Here is an 18,644-nt window from a genome sequence, read left to right as displayed (position 1 = left end):
CCACAGACAAGATAGCACTTGAAGGTTTGTGGATATGTAATTAGAAGGCAAGTGGGGCTTAAAATCACTGGTTTTTTTTTGTTTGTTTGTTTGTTTTTTTTACATTATTTTGCTATTCCACTGCCCTAAAACATGAATGGATGTTTTAAAATCTTCAAAAGATAAAACATGCCTATACTGTGTTTGCAATAAGCATTGCATTGTTTTTCCAGCTTTATTACTGACTATATGCATGCACCATGATGGTCCATGATGGGCTTTTAACATGTTAACCATGCTATTATTTTAAAAAGATTAACGTGTCAATATTACATAATGCAGATTAATCGCATTACTTAAAAAGAGGGTTACACAGTTCAAAGAATGCGACCAACAATGCAGAGTCGCAAACGCGAGTGAAAAGATGAGAAAGGAGAATCAGACTGGTGAGCTCAGCGGCAAATTTGGTTTCAAAAAACACAGCGGTTACAAATCGCGTCCCGTACACAGAGGCCATAGACCTAGATAAGTCCGTCCCGACTTCGAATCCTGTCCTCGATTCCTTTCCCACATGTATTTCCCCTCTTCCTGTCAGATTACTGGCAAATAAAATTTAATACTGGCAAAAAAAACTTAAAAACAAAAAAAAAATTAAAAATACTGCGATGGACGTTTGGATAAAACCAGGATGGTGTGCAGCTTTCTACTTATTGAAACTGTGAATTTTCTTTCTACCAAAGCACAACCAGTGTCCTCATTTCTAAACTACAATTGAAACAAATTGACTTATTTTAAACATGAAAATCTGGAAAATTTAGATGCTTGGTTTGAGATAATAAAACATTTTTCGAAAACGTGCAATTGTGATTAATCACAGCACTAGTGTGACTGATCTGATTCAATTTTTTAATCAATTGACCACACTACTTTTTATCCAACAGGGCAAACAACTGGAAATCATAAACATCAGGAAACTAAGTAAAAGGACAGTTTAAGGGATCGGCCCTGACATAGTTTCAATCGCCTCCACAAATCCACACCCCAAGACCAGTAATGGAGGCCACATGGAGCCAGGCCAGGCGGAGCTGTGTGTGCAGAAGGACACTGGCGTTATCAAGCCTTCCTAAGCCCATCAGGAAGATGTGATAGTCTGTTGCTGGAGCAGTTCAACAAAGCAGCAGATAACAACACGTCTGTCAACTGTCAGCCTGGCAGACGAGTGGCAGAGGCAGGAAAAGCTCATTCTTTCCCATCTGTGTGACGCACTGAAATCAGAAGTGTATCTTGGGGGTCACACGAAGAAGTTTAGGAATGACGGATAGCCGCATGGTGGAAGAGGGTTCAGGTGACTAACGGGGAAGCTATTCGTTGAGGAACCGGCGGCTGTTAATGCAATTGGAGCGGGACGATGTGAAAGTTAGAGTCAGCGTGCGGGAGAGGGCCCATTTTGGTTCGCTTACAATGCTGGGTGGGCCATAGCAGATTTCACCTTTGACTTGTTGTTGGCGTCCTAATCGGGAGGAATGTCTTGAAGCGTTATAATGAAGCAATTTGGTGGTTCTTGTCCGGTGTTAGAAATAAAACAATGAGACCCGTATTCAGTTGTTTAAAAAGCCTTAAATAGGCATCATCTATAGCAGGAGCATAGGGTCAAACACGAAAATAAATTTGGGTATGTCTGTTCATGCAAGTTTTTTTCTTTTTTTTTGCTCCACTAATCTGGAGGAAATGTCCAGAAAACAGTCGAAACACTGAGTTACTTTAAATCAAAACTCAAAACTAAAAACCTACCCATACAGAGATGCTTTTGATCAGTAATAACTGGAACATTGACCAATAATTTGATGTGTATTTACTTGATTTCATGATGATGATGATGATGATGATGATGATGATGGCATTTGACAATAATGTTTGTTGCTGGTTTTGCAATTGCCTGACTGTATTTTGCTTTTATGATGTAAAGCACTTTGAACTGACTTGTTAATGAAATGTGCTATAAAGATAAACTTGACTATTGGGTAAAAAAAAAAAAATCCCACAGGAAGTAACAAAATAACAAAATCACATGTGGAATGATCATTGGTATCCATAGCAATCTTTATGGAATAATTGTAACTAAAACAGATTCTTTTTTTATGCTTAATTTCAAAGTTAAGTTGATCATTGTATCTGGGAACTTTTAATAAAATTCTCATTACTTTCTGCTTCCCATTATTAAAATATAACATGACACAAAGAACCTGAGATGTTATTAATCTCCAGTAAAGAGTTCTGGTCTCCTGAACGTTTCTAGGGTTAAATGGTCTCCGTAACAATCATTGGGTACCTTCTACAACAACTGCTTGTTTGTGAGGGATGTTTCCTATCATCACAAAATGTTGTTTAATTCTACTATGACTTTAACTGGAACTATGTGGTTTGATCGGATGAGATAAAGGTTAATTTTTTTGACAAAAAAAAATTCTAGTGAAAAAAGGTAATATGTGGAAAAACTGCACTGTCAGGTGCAGCGAATGAGCTGTGATGCTGTGTTCCCGTCTTACTTTTAAAGACTTTGAGAATGTTGTTGGAGTGCGTGATATCATAAGACTCCTTGTAAAACTAAAACTGGGTCTAGAAAGAAAATTGTCTAATGCACAAAGCCAAAGCAACACATAATACTAATGTATACAAATGTAATCTATGCAAATGTACTTAAATACAAGTTAGTTTTCAAAAACAAACAAACAAAAAAAAGGTAGAATTATGTCATTGCAATAAAAGGCACATTTCATTACCAGGGGTTTTTACAGATTGGTCCACAACTGTCTTTTTCCCCCTATCTTCAAAGAGGCCACTTGTCCCAAAGAACTATGTTACAAACACAATGTCAAAAGAGAATGGAGCATATCTCAAAGATAGCATAATATGTTTTGTTTATTGTGTAGTGCCGACTCTGAAAAGCAGCTTCACCCAAAGTAAACTCAGAAGCTGTTTGCTGCTATAAAGGCCCTACACCTCATTGCCTTCCTATTTCATTTAGCCTGCCGTTGTCTGATGGAGGCATCAACCGTATCAACAGACCCACAGTGTATTTTGTCAAAAAGAAATGCCCAATGTAGCCTGGAAAGTCACTTCGAGGACTCCACCATTTACAAAGCAAATAAACAAATAAAGACTATCATCCTCGGAACGCCCACCAAAACAAAATAGCTCTTCCACAAGGAAGAGGCTACAGGACAGTGTTTACAAAATCCTCATTAAGGACGCTGTGAGATAACACACAAGCTACTGCATCACACAAAGTTAAAGGGAAGACAGGCACACACACACACACACACACCCACACACACACCACAAACAGACCATAAGCACTGTGCAATGCGTAGCCCACCATATCATAGATAAGGGACAGAAACCCAGAGCTGGGAAGAGAGGTGAGCACAGACAGCGTCTGACTGAGGAGAGGACGCAACAGAGATGAGTCGGACAGACAAACACGAGCCTTGGCTACCCTGTCACCGCAACCACCGTCCTGTTGCAAGGAACTTCAAAAGGTGCGCATGAGAATAAACATTGTGACATCTGGAGAGGAGTACCAGGAGAACACAAGCCTATAGAGAAGTTCACGTTGGTCAATGCAAGGGTCAACATTTCTTCAGCTGTTGCCAGGGAACAAGAACTGTCTCAGGTCATAGGTGAACTGATCAGAACTAAATTAAATTTTTGGACAATTACAGCATTGTTTTTTGGCCTTCTTGCTTAAGCTCCTCCACAGGCCATTGGCATAAAATAGGTTGCTGCAGATTTTTTTCTCCCATGGCGAGCATTTGGGTCTCTCAACTGGGAACCATTTGCACATCCAAGACTTTGTTCTTGCTGATTTCTTTCCTGCTGCTCCGGGAGCCTTGCTTTGGAAAGGGCAGCCCCATCTCCAACGCTCATCAGAGGTATCGTCCTGATCCAGGACTGGGGGACGGGCATGGAGGTGTGGTGGATCCATCACCGTTGGATCAGGACAACAGTGCAAAGATGAAAAACCTACTGGAGAGCCTGAAGGAGCAGTTTCTGCGGACGTTCAACCTGTCCGGACTGGGTCCTTCAAACCTGTCTGCTGGAAGCGCACGAGAGGATCCACCCGAGTACATGATGGAGCTTTATAACCGCTTTGCTAATGACCGCACTGCCATGCCCACAGCCAATATTATTCGCAGCTTCAAAAATGAAGGTACGTTTTTGCTCCTGTTTTTGGAACAGTTTAAAATAGGTGAAAGTTCCTTTTCAAAATCTATAACCTAGGGAGAATTCCACAGTGCAAATTAGGGAAAAGGACCTGCTTGAATTTTTGGCATGTGTTTGCTTGCCATACACTTATTCCCAGATACAACGATCAACTTAACTTTGAAATTAAGCATAAAAAAAATCTGTTTTAGTTACAATTATTCCAAAAAGACTGCTATGGATACTAATTATTATTCCACATGTGATTTAATAATGCTTTTCCTCTAAGCTTGTACAAGTGTTAGCTATACCAGTTGCAGACATTACTTTAACTACAATACCAGCAAATCCTCTTTTAAGAAAAAAAAATTGATGAAAGTTCTGAGTTTTGTTTAGCTTGATACAAGAGAAAGTCAGAGAGTAAATGTATCTTTTGCTTTGGGATGAAATTTGTCTATAATTTCAGCTATACAGAATGTAGCAATACAGAAGGAACAACACAGAGCTTTAACTTCAAATTTGTGTTTTTGTCCAGATTCAAATCCCAGTGTTGTGGGAGAAGGAGGGGTGAGACGCCACCCACTGCTCTTCAACGTGTCAATCCCCCATCATGAACGCATCACGGCAGCTGAACTACGCCTCTACACTCTAGTCCAGACTGACCGGCACCTTTACGCCGGTGTTGACCGCAAGGTCACCATCTATGAACTGACATCGCACGACTGGCTTAACATGACCGATGAAAAGATGACGCGGGGAGATGAGTTTGCAGGGGTGGAGGAGCGAACTGAGTTTTTGGAACTGGCTTCACGCCAGGTGTTTGGGACAGATAATGGTTGGGAAGCTTTTGACCTCACTGCCGCTGTGCAGCGTTGGTGCAAATCTGATGGAGCAACAACACACCGTTTAGAAGTACAGATTTCCAGCATTGCTGATGACGAAAATGTTGAGAGTACGAAAGAGACCAGCAAAGATGAGGCTCCACTTGAAGGTGACATGAGGATTGAAAACAGCCCAGAGGAAAAACATAAACCCCTTCTGATTGTCTTCTCTGATGATCAGAGCAGTGATCACCGTGACGACAGGCGTGAGCTGAATGAGATGATAGACCATGAGACGTCTAGTGCTGTTCTGCAGAATGACTTCGGGAGAGACCTGGGTGGGCTGTGGGGTGAGGACGAGAGTGAGGCTGAAGCAGATGAGGAAGACCTCATCCAGATGCGTTCCAACCTGATCTATGACACAGCGTCCCGCATTCGTCGCAACGCCAAAGGAAACCACTGCAAGAAACAATCTCTGTACGTAGAGTTTAAAGACATTGGCTGGGATAGCTGGATCCTTGCACCCACTGGCTATGACGCCTTTGAATGTGCTGGTGTTTGTTCATACCCATTGACAAAGCACGTCACACCTACCAAACATGCCATAGTCCAGACACTAGTGAATATCCACAGTCCCCAGAAAACAGCACGAGCCTGTTGTGTGCCAACCAAGCTGGATCCCATCTCCTTACTCTACCTGGATGACACAGGTGTGGTCACTTACAAGTACAAGTACGAGGGAATGGTAGTAGCTGAGTGCGGCTGCAGATAGTCCCCTCTTTCAGACATTCAAACTTTCTGTAAAGTCTTACCACAACAGGAAGGATACTAAACACCAGCGGCAAGAAATTGAGCAGAGGTCTTTGAGAACTGAAAGGACAATGATTGAAATCTCTAAGTTTTTTTTTTTCTGTGAGACTAGGAGTGCTCATTTAAAACTGATGAACATCTGTGCACTGCAAGTGGACAAACATGTATATTGTACCGTAAAGTAAACAAGTACTTCATCTTGTAGAGGAAAGGTATGAACATTAGTCACTATCTGTCACGCACCAGAGTGAAAGTAGAACTGTGCAACAGATCTACAGCCAGTTTGGTATCCAGTGATGGAAAGGTATGCTCTCATACCCACAGTGGTGAAAGAATTTCTCCAAGTACTGAGCCTCTTACAGTTTATGCAGACTGGTGGGAACTAGTGGGTCATTCATCCTCCTTCCTCTTTGTTCCCCTGACATCTGTCTTCCTCTCCACTTATCTCTGGCCTCCCCGTGCAATGCAAACACTAATCAGCACTTCATGTGCCTTGGTGCAAAGAAATGGCCTGCCTCCGGCAACCTGACAAGCCATGAACTCTCCAGGCCCAGCTCCTGCCTTCTGCCACTTCCTGATACGTGAGCTCTGTGCAAGGGTCTGGTTGGTAGTGTTTATCTCAACCTTGCTTTCCACTTCACATGACTATTTTCCACCCCCCAGAGCTACAGTGATAGCAAGGTGTTGGAGGTTGAGAAACATGTACACCGGTTGGGTTTGGGGCAACTTTTGATGTGGCGGGGCCATGGGAGAGTGGAGAAGGGGGCCAAGGGTTCCCTTCTCCACTCTCGGTAACCTTTTCAACTAACTGACCCAAGTTCATGTGGCTCTGGCAGATCTACATCCAAGTAATCCATTACTTCCTTGGACATTTTTTTGGTTAAAAACTAAGTTTGAAGAAAATGTGGCATAGTGGCCAGACTGTCACAATATACAATGCCCTAAACAAATACTTTCATTTGTTATAAGCCATTTGATATGTCTGCTGCTTTTGTCAAATAAAATACTATTTATTGTTCTAATTTATTAATTTCTACAAGAGAGTAAATGATTATATATGTACATTTGTAAGTGAGAGTAGAGAATATTTTATGTTTATGACAATGCAATTGCGGCACAAGTAAAATCTGTTGGGAAGTGATATGGTAACAGTTTGTAAAACAATAAAAAAAGTACTCAAATCTCTGCTTGTCATGCATGTTAATATTTGGAGCTAGCATTTCTCAGAGAAATTAAGTTTTGATGTTAGCCATGATTGATATATTTTCTTGCATTCACAAACATCACTCAGAGCGGTCTCGAACTGTCAACTGTCTTTGCCATTATATCAAGACGAGGCTGTTGGAGCAGACACAGAAGGCATTGCTGACATTCAGATCATTCATACCACCGATATCAGCTCAAAGGTCATAGTTCATGTGCAACACACTAACAGAGAACCATGGGAAAATAAGCGGAAGCCAATCTAATGAACAAAAATGGGTGGCCTCTTATGTGCACTAACTGGTGCAAATAGTTACACCTCCCAATGCTGTTTGGAATAAGTCACTAAACAGCATGTGGTAATATTTCTGACTGTATCTAAAGAGTACTGACAGAACCTTGCAAGCGTTTTTTGATTGTTTGGGTTTTTTATCTTCACAAACTGGGATAATTGCAACTACCACTGACCTGTTACTAGTCCTTAACTAGTTTTCTTCCAGCATGATGTTGAAACATCCCATGATGGTGTGTGTGTGTGTGTGTGACCACCATTCAGCTTTGGCCCCACACGACCAGACTATATTCTCCTAGAATTTCACTGTCTTGTTCAAATCTTCTGCAGCAAACTTTCTTAAGCAGTGAAGTCTTGTGCAATGAGTGTGCATATAAGCAATTGTATTTCAGTGAATTACTATTGCTAGTGTTTTAATTAGAAAAACTGAACTTGCTACTTCTAGAACTTTTTGAAGCTTCATAGAAGAACTTATGATTTATTGGACAACACTTTAGATGAAGGGACACATGGCCATGGATGCTCATGGTAAAATTATGTTCTTTTCTTATCTGGATTATGTCTTCACTGGTGGTCATTTGGGCACTCAAAAGTTTTGATATGTTGCTTTAAAAATTGCCCTAAGTATATTTTTGCAAAACTAAGATTTTTTGGGAGTGTTTTTTTTTGTTTGTTTGTTTTACTCTACATATTAATCATTCAACTTAATGTAATACTGTTGGTAATCAGAAACTTGTTTATGGCCCATCAGTTAATATTAAACTATAGTGAGCTGCACATGGCAACAGGAATGCTTTGTAAATATTGACACATTTTAGTTTGCTTCTTGGCTTTCTATGACCTTTTAAATATTTTCATTTATGTATTCAGTACTTATTTCCTGCATTAAAAAAAACAACAAAAAACAGCTACTGTACAGTCTGGTAATTATATAATCTGAATGGAGTCTTCCTACAAGCTGTAATATGGCAAAAGTCCAAAAAGACAAGTGTATGAATGTTTCTGAATGGAAACAGTTGGACACTTAGAGACTTCTAATGTTAGAGCAAAGGCTGTCTTAAAATGGCTAATGACTAAAGGGTCACAACCTTATTGACTGTAACAAGTCAAGAGCTCAGCTATTTTAGGCTCTCTAATTGAATATTTACAGAACTCTAGAAGAAATATGAATCTGGCCTTTGTCTCCTGATTTCAACCGTACAGGGGGCATGTTGAAATGGGAAGTTAGCAGCATGTGGTCTGATGATAAGGACGGCTGGAGTGTGACCTGGGTTTTTTCAAGCTCTTGTTTTGAAGGGCCTGCATGTGTCAAAACATTCGAGGCTGTCCGCGTGTTTTTACATGGCAGCTTGCATCCGATCTCACCAACATGACATGCTCAGCAGGAGCGCATAGGACAGCGAGTTAGCAATCCAGACAGAAGCGACTGTGCAGACACTTACAAAGTGTTTTGTAATCCAGAGATTCTCCCCCGGCTGACATCATGAAGCCTGCTGCTGGACTTCGATGTGCATCTCGCTGTGAACGTGTGTTTCTGGTGTGTGCCACCCAAAGCTGCATGACTCGCCCTAAAACTCTGACGTTTGGTCTGTAATAGAGCCTGATTGTTTCCTGCTTTGGGTCCTGTTCTTTATCGTTTCATCTCTCGGCAACTCCACCACCCAAGCAACTCATCTCTCGCTCTGTTCTAGAAACTTTGTTTTTCTTTCTCAGGAAAAGCACTTTTTTTTCTCAATCCCTGCTCCATGTTCACATCCAAAATCAACTCCGAATGTTCCAGCACTTTAACAGTTTCCATTTGTTGTTACGCAATTTAATTTAACTTGTATAAAGCGCTGGTAATGACACACAGATGTTGTGTTTGGTCATGTAAAGTTATACAACTCCGAGAGATTTCTCAAGCAAAATAACTTGTTTCTGTTTTTTTTACTTTCATTTTGCAGTACAAGTAATCCTTAAATCCATTCCCTGGAGAAACTGAAAACATTGTAATGATTGTATGAAGGATTGTGAGAATTGCCTTTTTAAAGGAGCATTAGAAAAGCCGCAGTTGTGCTAACTTTTTTTTTTTACAGAATATTTACTACGTACAAATATTGTCTCGAGTACTTTTCAAGTAAGTGTTGAAAGGTTATCGTTCAAAGAATGCATTAAGGTTTCAGTCCATCCACCAAAACTGTTGAGAAAATAAATTTGAAATAAGCTAGTTTTAAAACTTAACATGTCTTGATTCAAATGGCCTAAATTGTGGTTTTAAATCAGTAACTTATTCTGGCCTATTGACCTTTATTTTACTTGTAGTTCCAGCAGATGGTTTGCTAGGATCGTTTGAACTGCCTTTTGTCTGTGGGAAAACAATACAGTGGAAGTTCTAGCTTTTCACACTCATCTGTGAAAGGCCGTAAACACGGCAGAGGTTTCTGGCTTGAGAGAGGGTCAGAGATAGCTCCTGGTTGGATGAGCAAAGATACGCCTTGTTTGAATAAATTAAAGAAAAGAAGATAAAACTTTCTACACTGAAGTAACAAATCAGATTTTGCGCTTGCAACTTCTCCAAAGACGTCTTTGCTTTTTGTTTGTCGTTTCCATCTTTTGTCTTTTTCTCTCTCAGGTAAATTCATGTGTTGTTTGTGCTCTAAGGTTTCTGATGTTATGTGATGTGCTTGTCTGGTGATAGTATGCATCTGTCTTGAATAAATGCTGATAATTGTGACGCTATTATCTCTGCGTGATCTCAGTCTTTGCGCACAGCATTTTTCTGAACCCGGGCATAAGAGAGGATTTAATGAGTCAAAAGGTTTTTAAAGTTCAAGAATTTTTCCTCTCTTAACAAGACTTAAACAAAACTCCAAATATCGAAATATTTCAACAACAATAAGTATAAATGACCGAAAAAAAATATTAGAAGTTTGCTACTTACATACTCCCCCACTTAGTCAGTTCACCGAGCAAAGAAAATGGCGTCGGCGGGATTCTTCCAGAAGCTGACCTGGTCAAGCAGCTGGTCGTTCGAGGTTACACTGTCTGTGTTGAAAACCATCAACACCCTTAATATTATGTTATCACATTTGTATTGAGTTATTTATTGTGTATACAGCACCAAAGTCTCAACAATGCACTCTAATATGTGCTTAACACTGAAATTTTAACTCTGGCGATGTTGCTGTGCAGTTCATATTTTAGTGTAAATCAAGGTTAGCATGTCCCATAAAACGAAGCTAAGGCTTGTCTGACACAGACCAAGAAAAAAAAATCGGACATCTATTGTCTTAAAACTAAACGACCGCAATCTCAAAATCTTTACTGCTAATAACTACTACGAAAAAAACCAAGACCAATGCTGACCTAAACAACTCCAGTCTCATAATAAAATCTAATAACAGTCTAATAACAGTGGTGTATGAACATTTAAACTATCGTCACATTAGTACTGGTTGATTATTCACACAGACAGTAATAATCACTTACATTAGAATCGTAGGTAGAAGACGGTGCAGCGCCTATAATCTTCCTGGGACACGCATACTCTGAACTGAACATGTAACGTACTTCCGGTCAGCGTATCAGTTTAAAAAAGAAAAACTGTGTAAAATTAAATAAAATAAAATAGCATTCAATAAGACAGATTTCCCCACCCCACCCCCGGTTATGCTGATTTACTTTATAAAAGCAAAATGTATCTAAATATGCAACTTGTAACTTTCAAAAAATGTGCTGTTTTTTTTAATGTTACATCATATTACCGTTATGTTTTGACAGTATAATTTAAGACAGATAATGAATGAAAAAAATCAAGCCAAAAAAATAATTCTCCCAGAGCTTACACTACTAGCTGCAGAAATACACTACTCAGTCAAAAACAACGATTCAGAGCCAAGAGAAGTGTCTTACTTTCAATTATGCTTGTGTACATGCTGCTCAGACCCTCCCCATTGCTCTCTGCTACTTTGCAGCTGGTTCATCACAGCCTGCCAAGAATGCTAAGGCTAGTAAGTATAGCCTCCGATGATGGCAGATAAACGGTTTTCCTGGAACAGTAAGTTGTTTCTCTACCATAAACACATTGAGCAGCATGTACACAAACATAATGGACAACACTAAAACCATCGTCCTGGATCTGATTGGTTGTTTTTGGTTGGGAGTGGTACATTTATTAGAGGAGTTTGATCTTTTCACAGATTATTATTACTTCAAGTCATATTAACAACAGAAAAGTAATAGTGTGTAAAAACCAATTGAACATTGAAATCCTTTAATATTTTCCGGCTACTTTAAGAAGTTCATTTTGTAACTAAAGCATCTGAGCATCCACGTTCCAGCTGTCTCCTCTTATCTTCCTGGTCTGCTGTTCTCAGTTATCCGTTTCTTTTCACTCGGGTGCTTCTCCTACTGCACCTTGGTCCCGTTTCCCAGACCTCTTACCACATGTTTTGAATCTGAATGTTGGCTCCTTTTCAGAAGAGTCGTCATCTCATTTTCTATCCAGTGATTTTTTATTTTGTTTTTGCTCCTTGGCATTAACCTGTGCTTTTTACGTCGCGTTTGTGCATTTTCATCAGGAGACGCTTGGCGTTCTCTGGGTAATTCTGTTTTTAACTGTTTACATGACTCCGTCTTCCTGACTTCAGGCATGACGAATCAGCGTTTTTTTTCTTCCACACAGCATGTATCGTACTTTACTTTCGTAAGGAGGTGCAGAAAGCTTCCACAGCTGAGCTTTTTCCCATCCTCCTACAATGTGAAAACTGTAGGCGTGCCAAAATCATTGTGCAAGAGACAGAAACATCAGGCAATGAACATGTGGTTTTTACTGCAAAGTTAAGTCTTTCATGGAAGTGGTTGGATGTGAAATGAAAGCGGATAGCCACAGGACATCTGAATTATTATTAGAAACTGAAGGGAAAATATGAAACTCAATATTTGACTTGCCTTCACATACTTCAACTATACTCATAATCTGAAAAAATATATTTATTACAGCAAAATAAGGTCAGTCTTAAGACATGTCCTTCTTCCTTTCCCCATTATCCTCCTCTACCATTTTGTAAGCTGAAAGGCAGCGACTGGTTTCCCAATTTGTTTCGACAATAAATTGCTTCATATTCTAAACACAACACAAAGCCCTTAGAGACTGTTTTTTTTCTGGACAAAAATAAACAGTCTCTAAGTTAAATGTTGGGGCTTTTTTGTTTTGTTTTAGAATTATGGCTTAGGCTTCACCTCCTAGTTAGCTTTTAAGAGGCAGTATTATGTAAAATCTAATTTTGTGAACTTTACATCTCATTATGTTATTCCATTCATTCAGCTGTGCCAAACACCTGGTTGGATCTGGTGCGCCTTCCAGAATGAAGCTCCTCGCAAAAATCACAGAGCAGACCCTTCTTGTGACTCCCCCTCTCTGCTCCTTCAGACTAGCCAGCATCAATCAGCAAACACCTGGTGAAACTGAGCATCTGCTGAGCTCGTTAGCCATTTCTCAGAGCATCACTGGGAAAAATGTTGTTAAAGGATTAATAGAGGAACCATGTTGTGACAAATTCATGAAGGTGGAGCTTCAGAAAGAGCAGGAGTTTTTAAAGAGACAGAGACCCAATTTCAAGGTGTTAAGTTAGGAAGTTAAATTTCTTTTAAGTCATATTTTATATAAATAAAGTTTTTATAACAACTGACGTTAACAGTATACTGCCCCTTTAAGGGTTTGGGCCTGAACGCAGATATTTTGATGCAGTCTGAACCAGAAAAAGATGACAATGTCTTCAGGTGGATCCTTTTCAAGCTTACAGCAACAGTAATAGTTTGATTTTTTTTTTAATTTATGTTGTATGACTTTATTATCAGTTTTCTTACAGTAAAGAGACATGTGCCACGCTGATGTGAGTTTGTAGGGAAGTGAAGGAACTCCAAGGCTAACAGTGACTCAGAGGCTAACCAAAATCACGCAAACTGAAAATGTTTACAATCAGCTGATTACAAATCCATCGGGATCAAATTCCAATGAAACTTGGAAAAGCAGAAGAATGCACCTCCTTGGATGTCGGCCGCAAAACCAAACTTTAATTTTGTAAATTTTAGAAGCTTATTTTAAACGAAGTAAGAGCTGACCCAGAAAATATGCTCTTGATCTTTTAGTATGTTTTTTTTTTCTATTTAGTGGCAGGTTTGGATATGAGCGATGAGGCTCACCATTGTTCTGTCAGGGAGTGGCATGAGAGATCAAAAGGGGAGAAAAATGAGAAATCATCTGTCAGTTAGACAATGAGCAACTTTATGTTGCTTTTGTAAGCGTGTCATCTGTGGGGACTGGGCGCCACCCTGTGTTGTGCAGTTGTGAAAGCACAACAGTGGCTGAAGACAGAATCGGATTTGCCGTTTTCTGTGGATTAAATTTCCAGTTTACACTTTTTATAATTCATCTGGAATCCTGTATGTTTAGTTGTAAATCACTGAAGCAACATAATCTGATCAAACATGAGCTGGATAAATCTACACACGACAAGGTATTTAGATTACAGTCAGAGATCTACAAAACTTTTATTCATTTTGTGAAAATACAAAATAAAAAACAGCATTTTTGGCACTTTTTTACATCCATACAAATTTGGGAGAAAGTGAATAAACATGTAGGAGGAAAAAAGCTGATACTAGCTGCATGGTGAACAACACAAGATGTCTGTTAATCTAAAATGAACACATTTTGGTGAATGATGTCCCATTTCATAGTAAACATTTGAACCACGTGATTGAATTTTAAAAGACAAGAGGTACTGAGAGCAGAGGTAGGTAAAAAAAAAACACTGATGGGTTTGAACTTTTAGCTGCAGATGATTACAATAATATATTTCGGATTTTCTCTCTCTTCATAAATACATATGTACAGATCCTGTGTACTTATCTACTGTGTCAAAAGAACCATTTAAAAATATTGGTGATGTTAAGGAAATGTTTAGCTGCATTTATTCATCTTAGAGATGTTGTATGTCAGTGTTCCCTCTGCCAACAAGCCAAAAGAAACATGCCTTCATATGAGTACACAATGATAACACCCCTCCCCACACACACACGCACGCACACACGCAGACACAAACAGGTATATGGCAAATTCACCATTCACTTCATGACCGTCCTGTCGTGTCTCTTCCTGAAATAGGAACGTGGCTCTATGTATGTCCCAAAGAGATGATCCCAGTGTGTGAAGTAGGGGGCAAAGTTTTTACTCTGCTTCTTGTGATGTGTTTGGTGGAAGGGGGCTCCTCCCATGCAGGGAAGTATTCTGTGCAACGCCCATGGCAGGTTGTATCCACAGTGGTCCTCCACCGCCAGCCAGCTGTTGAGGAAGTGGAAGAGGGCTTCGCTGAGTGGGTGGCAGCCCAGCATCCAGGCGCTGCCCAGGGCCAGCAGCAGGAGCGACAGCAGTTCAGCCGAGCTGGCGTCCTGCGCCGCCAACGCAAAGGGAACGTGGTGCTGGTGGTGCATCTGGTGGACGGCACGATACAGCCAGGGAACCCTAGGTGGGGAAACAAAAACATGTTGGTCTCAGTTTGTTGTCCATTCAACAGTCCACTATGGAGGTTTGGTCAGAGATCAGAGAGACTTTGACATGTCAAACTCAAGGCCCGGGGGTCAAATCTGGCTCGCCATAGCTTTTTATGTGGCCCGCTAGACTCCATGTTACATCAATAAGTCCATCCAGTTTTTCACAAATTGCAAACTTCACACAAAATCCACAGATTCCCACTTTTTTCTGATTTTTGCTACAATTTTTTACTCAAATTTGGCCATAAACATTTGGTCTAAGTGACTGCTGTCTCAGCCGTAGCTGATATCAAGTTATAGTCCGTGACTGATATGGCGATTAATAAAAAGTCATATTTAACATCATACATTAGTACAAATATGGTAAAAATTCCTCACAGGTATTTCTAATTTAGCACAAACAAACTCTGTGATTTTGATCTCAAACAAAACATTAAAACAATGAAGAAATCCTGAATGGACTGACCAGTGTGAAAAGATGTTCAATATTATTTAACTTTAAGAAACACTTACTGAATGCTGAAACAAACAGCTATTTAATTATATTTAAACTGCTTAGTGGGTTTTATCAATACATCCTGACACAACGGGCCCTTTAAGAACATTCATATTTTTGAAGGGGCCCAAAATGAAAATGAGTTTAAAATCCCTGACATATGTGCTCACAAATAGGGATGCACTTTTTTCACTTTCAACCCCGATATCTGAGGTAAGTAAGTATTGGTGATAGTCACTGCTTTTGAACTGGTCTAACCTGCTGTTATCTAATAACTTTATGGTTCATACATGTTCACAGTAAATACTCAAACATAAAGTAAGGCATGATGTTTAAACCCTTTTATTCACATTTTATGTTTTCCTCCACGAAGAATAAGTTCTAGAAAACACAAAACCTCCATCGTCTCGTCTGTTTAATGAAAGCAGCGTGTCGTCAGCGTAACATTACATGAGGTGATAGTTTTGCATTATTTTGCTGTAAAAAGTCTTAAGAGGTTTGATATTCAAACAAATTCTTCACTTGGATGTTATTAATTAGGTTTCAAGTGCAGTTGTAAACAGCCACAGGCTCATTTAAATCTGACACGCTCTCATTTAAATCTTGTAAACAGCTAACCGGAGCAACATTTTGTCATCTGCAAAATATTACAAGTATCAAGAACATCCTGTTATAAAGTGATGCTGTAAAACTGGTTGTTTACATTGACTACACCGTCACTGTTTGCATACTGATCCAAAATCCAAAATAGTGTATCAAGAGTAAAGATAGGCTGTTAGCATCTTTTCACTTGCTTTAATTTTCTTTTTTTGTTTGCTGTTTTTTTTTTCCTTTGCAAGTCCTGTCTTGAAAATTCAGACGTCCCATATGGACAAGCTGGTTGCCTGCATTTGCCAGTTAGAGCAATATTATGAAGCAAGAGGACATTATCTGTTCATTTTTAAATGTAAAATACATTTTGTCCTCAAATTTCTGATAAAATTCCAGTTTTACTTCCAACAAACAACCTAAACATCCATCATTACAAAGTTTTGATCTTTCAACTTGCACACACTGTCATGATGTAACATGTTTGTTGACTGTAAGGGGTGGTACTGTGGTGGTTTCCACACAATAAGCTTATCTAGAAATGGTCTTAGATCCCAATCAGAGGTGTGCAGAACCATTAGATGTTAACAGGAACCAAATCATTTTAAGCTTGCCTGGGTTTAATCTGTTTCCTGCTGGAAACTCAAAATCTGATCTTTTTCTGTTCTGCACCGACACGCTTTGATGTGGAAATTATTAGAGCGAAAAGGAGACGTGTAAAAAGCAGCAGATGAAACCTAAAAGAAGCTTAAAGTTAACTTTTTTTATTGAGGAGTGTTGGCTCCTCGTTCAAGCTTTTAGAAATGGGAGCAGATAACAGAAAACGAAACACATTACAGAAAAGTTGCTCTGTTGGGACACAGTTTACTTAGTCATCAGGAAATGAAGTCAGACGCTGCAGTTACTCACTGTGTCAATCAGGATAAACATGATATCAGCTTAAAATGTCTCCTCCATAATCATTTTCTGTTTTTTTTTAAATAATAGAAAGTTCTCTCTAACTGCAGATTTAAAACCCACACAATGGCATAAATATTTAATGATTGCTTACTACAGAAAGGCTTCTGTATGGTACCATTAAATAACATTAATATAAATTGAAGATTTTCTTTTCTCTCAAATATGTACCTGTAGCACTATTTAATTATATTAAATAATCAGCATACATTATATTATCAGGTTAAAGCCTAGTGGATACACTCACTTTATACAGAGTAAGGGAGGTTAGCCCTGTCTCATATTAGTATTTGTGAATTTTCAGTGTCACACTAAGACAGTTCTGGCCTGATGTTGAGAAAATGACTGTTTCATTTCACTACTACAGGCATTTTATAGTTAAAGATAAATGGCTAACTTGTTCAAAAAGTAAAACTAAAGTAGTAAAACTGATATTGGCGGTTTTTGGGAAGCATATTTAGGCTCATTCTGCCCTAACATTCAATGGCAATTAAGAAGTGTGATTAAAATAAATAGGAAGAGCCACAGATAAGACATTACCAACTGTTGCCTCCATCAGTTCACATTGTTTTCCCCAAACCACATCAGAATCATTCCAGATGATTCAGTTTGCTCTGAACGTGCCACAAGTAGCCGTAGGCTATTTTTAAAATCTTATTTCTCACCTGTGCATACAGTAGTGCCATATAAAGAATAATGTGTCGAAGAGCAGGAAGCACGCGACCACCTCCACAGACAGCTGCCAGCAGGACGGGGCCAGCTCCGGTAGGCTCGAGCTGCGCAGCAGCTGGAAGAGCGCCGTGGCGGGCAGCACCGCCGTGATGTACTTGAAGAGGACCCTCCAAAAGCACTCGTACCACTTCCAGAGGGACGGCGGAGGGCCCGAGCCCGCCGCCATCCTCCACGAGCGGACGCGCTGACACACGCCTCCCAGCGCGTCCAGCACGAGGAAAGGTGCGCAGAGCGCGAGGTGCGTGAGGAAGGCGAAGGACGCGGCCAGGTACGGGGAGAGCAGGATCTGCTGCTGCCCGGCTCTCACGCTCTCCCACAGTCCCTGTAAGACAGGCGCGTCCGCATGCCCGAGGTCTGCCACGGATTCGTTCATCACGGTGTGAGAACGGCGTGGGTCACTTTTACATCATATCCGCGCGCTGCTGCCTCTTCCAGCGCCAGAGTGATTACTGGGCTCTTCCCTCAGCTCAGCTCAGACTCTATTCCCGGAGTAGGAGGGGCCCCGGATCCGGGCCCACGCTGTACCTGAAAGTAGCACCACCCAAGGCTGGAATTGTAGGGGATTTTTTTAATATGGAGGCGCGGCACAGATGGTATCATGTTATGTCATCTGACATCGCCGAAAACTCATCCATTATCTGAATACAGAAAAAAATCCTCTTCTTTGGCAAAAGAAACATGCCTTAACGATTTCCCCTTCCTATCAGAGGCCAACAGACATCTGACATGCTCTACTCCACAGATGAAACCAGAAGTTTACATAAAGCAAATAATACTATAAAAAACATTTAAAAAAATTCCACACTGTCTTGAGTTAAATCAGACCAAAAATGCGTCTTTTTATTTACTATATATAAACTTCTGGTTTCAACTGTACTTTCAAACTATAAAATCAGTTCTTGAGAAAAACTCTACAGCTCTAGTGCGGAAAGTACATTGAAAACAGACCCCGATCCGTAATACCGTAATGTGAGACAAAAAAAAATCTACTGAATTGTGCAACTGCTTTCCCTCTATTAGGATATATTTA

The 18,644-nt window shown here is 39.9% G+C and overlaps 2 protein-coding genes and 1 long non-coding RNA gene across 3 annotated transcripts in view; 1 reads left to right on the top strand and 2 right to left on the bottom strand.

The window, feature by feature from the left end:
* Nucleotides 1-10,809, bottom strand: part of LOC103146714 (uncharacterized) — a 31,074-nt gene extending 20,265 nt beyond the window's left edge. The window contains exons 1-3 of the long non-coding RNA XR_477171.2: nucleotides 10,777-10,809; nucleotides 10,328-10,332; nucleotides 10,229-10,297 (exon numbers count right to left, since the gene is read on the bottom strand). This is a non-coding gene — a long non-coding RNA (uncharacterized LOC103146714). The remainder of the gene's footprint in view (nucleotides 1-10,228; nucleotides 10,298-10,327; nucleotides 10,333-10,776) is intronic.
* On the top strand, nucleotides 3,327-6,988 carry bmp10 (bone morphogenetic protein 10). The gene is made up of 2 exons (XM_007564733.2): nucleotides 3,327-4,189; nucleotides 4,718-6,988. Exons 1-2 carry the CDS (start codon nucleotides 3,781-3,783, stop codon nucleotides 5,773-5,775), a joined length of 1,467 nt encoding a protein of 488 aa, XP_007564795.1. The 5' UTR covers nucleotides 3,327-3,780; the 3' UTR covers nucleotides 5,776-6,988.
* Nucleotides 10,810-13,808: 2,999 nt separating the features above from the next.
* On the bottom strand, nucleotides 13,809-18,301 carry ch25hl3 (cholesterol 25-hydroxylase like 3). The gene is made up of 2 exons (XM_007564731.2): nucleotides 17,548-18,301; nucleotides 13,809-14,812 (listed from the first exon to the last, which is right to left on the bottom strand). Exons 1-2 carry the CDS (start codon nucleotides 17,985-17,987, stop codon nucleotides 14,416-14,418), a joined length of 837 nt encoding a protein of 278 aa, XP_007564793.1. The 5' UTR covers nucleotides 17,988-18,301; the 3' UTR covers nucleotides 13,809-14,415.
* Between the last annotated feature and the right edge of the window lie 343 nt (nucleotides 18,302-18,644).

The sequence above is a fragment of the Poecilia formosa genome, unplaced genomic scaffold (genome assembly GCF_000485575.1).
Source record: "Poecilia formosa unplaced genomic scaffold, Poecilia_formosa-5.1.2 Scaffold167, whole genome shotgun sequence".
In the NCBI taxonomy this organism is placed as follows: Eukaryota; Metazoa; Chordata; class Actinopteri; order Cyprinodontiformes; family Poeciliidae; genus Poecilia; species Poecilia formosa.
This window is presented reverse-complemented; position numbering and strand designations above follow the sequence as displayed.

What these genes read in the sequence shown, in the direction of transcription:
- bmp10 (XM_007564733.2), top strand. Translation starts at nt 3,781, where the DNA reads ATGGCGAGCATTTGGGTCTCTCAACTGGGAACCATTTGCACATCCAAG. An exon ending in TCGCAGCTTCAAAAATGAAG is followed by an intron (nt 4,190 to 4,717) that starts GTACGTTTTTGC and finishes GTTTTTGTCCAG; the next exon opens with ATTCAAATCCCAGTGTTGTG.
- ch25hl3 (XM_007564731.2), bottom strand. Translation starts at nt 17,987, where the DNA reads ATGAACGAATCCGTGGCAGACCTCGGGCATGCGGACGCGCCTGTCTTA. An exon ending in TGGCACTACTGTATGCACAG is followed by an intron (nt 14,813 to 17,547) that starts GTGAGAAATAAG and finishes TTCCCCACCTAG; the next exon opens with GGTTCCCTGGCTGTATCGTG.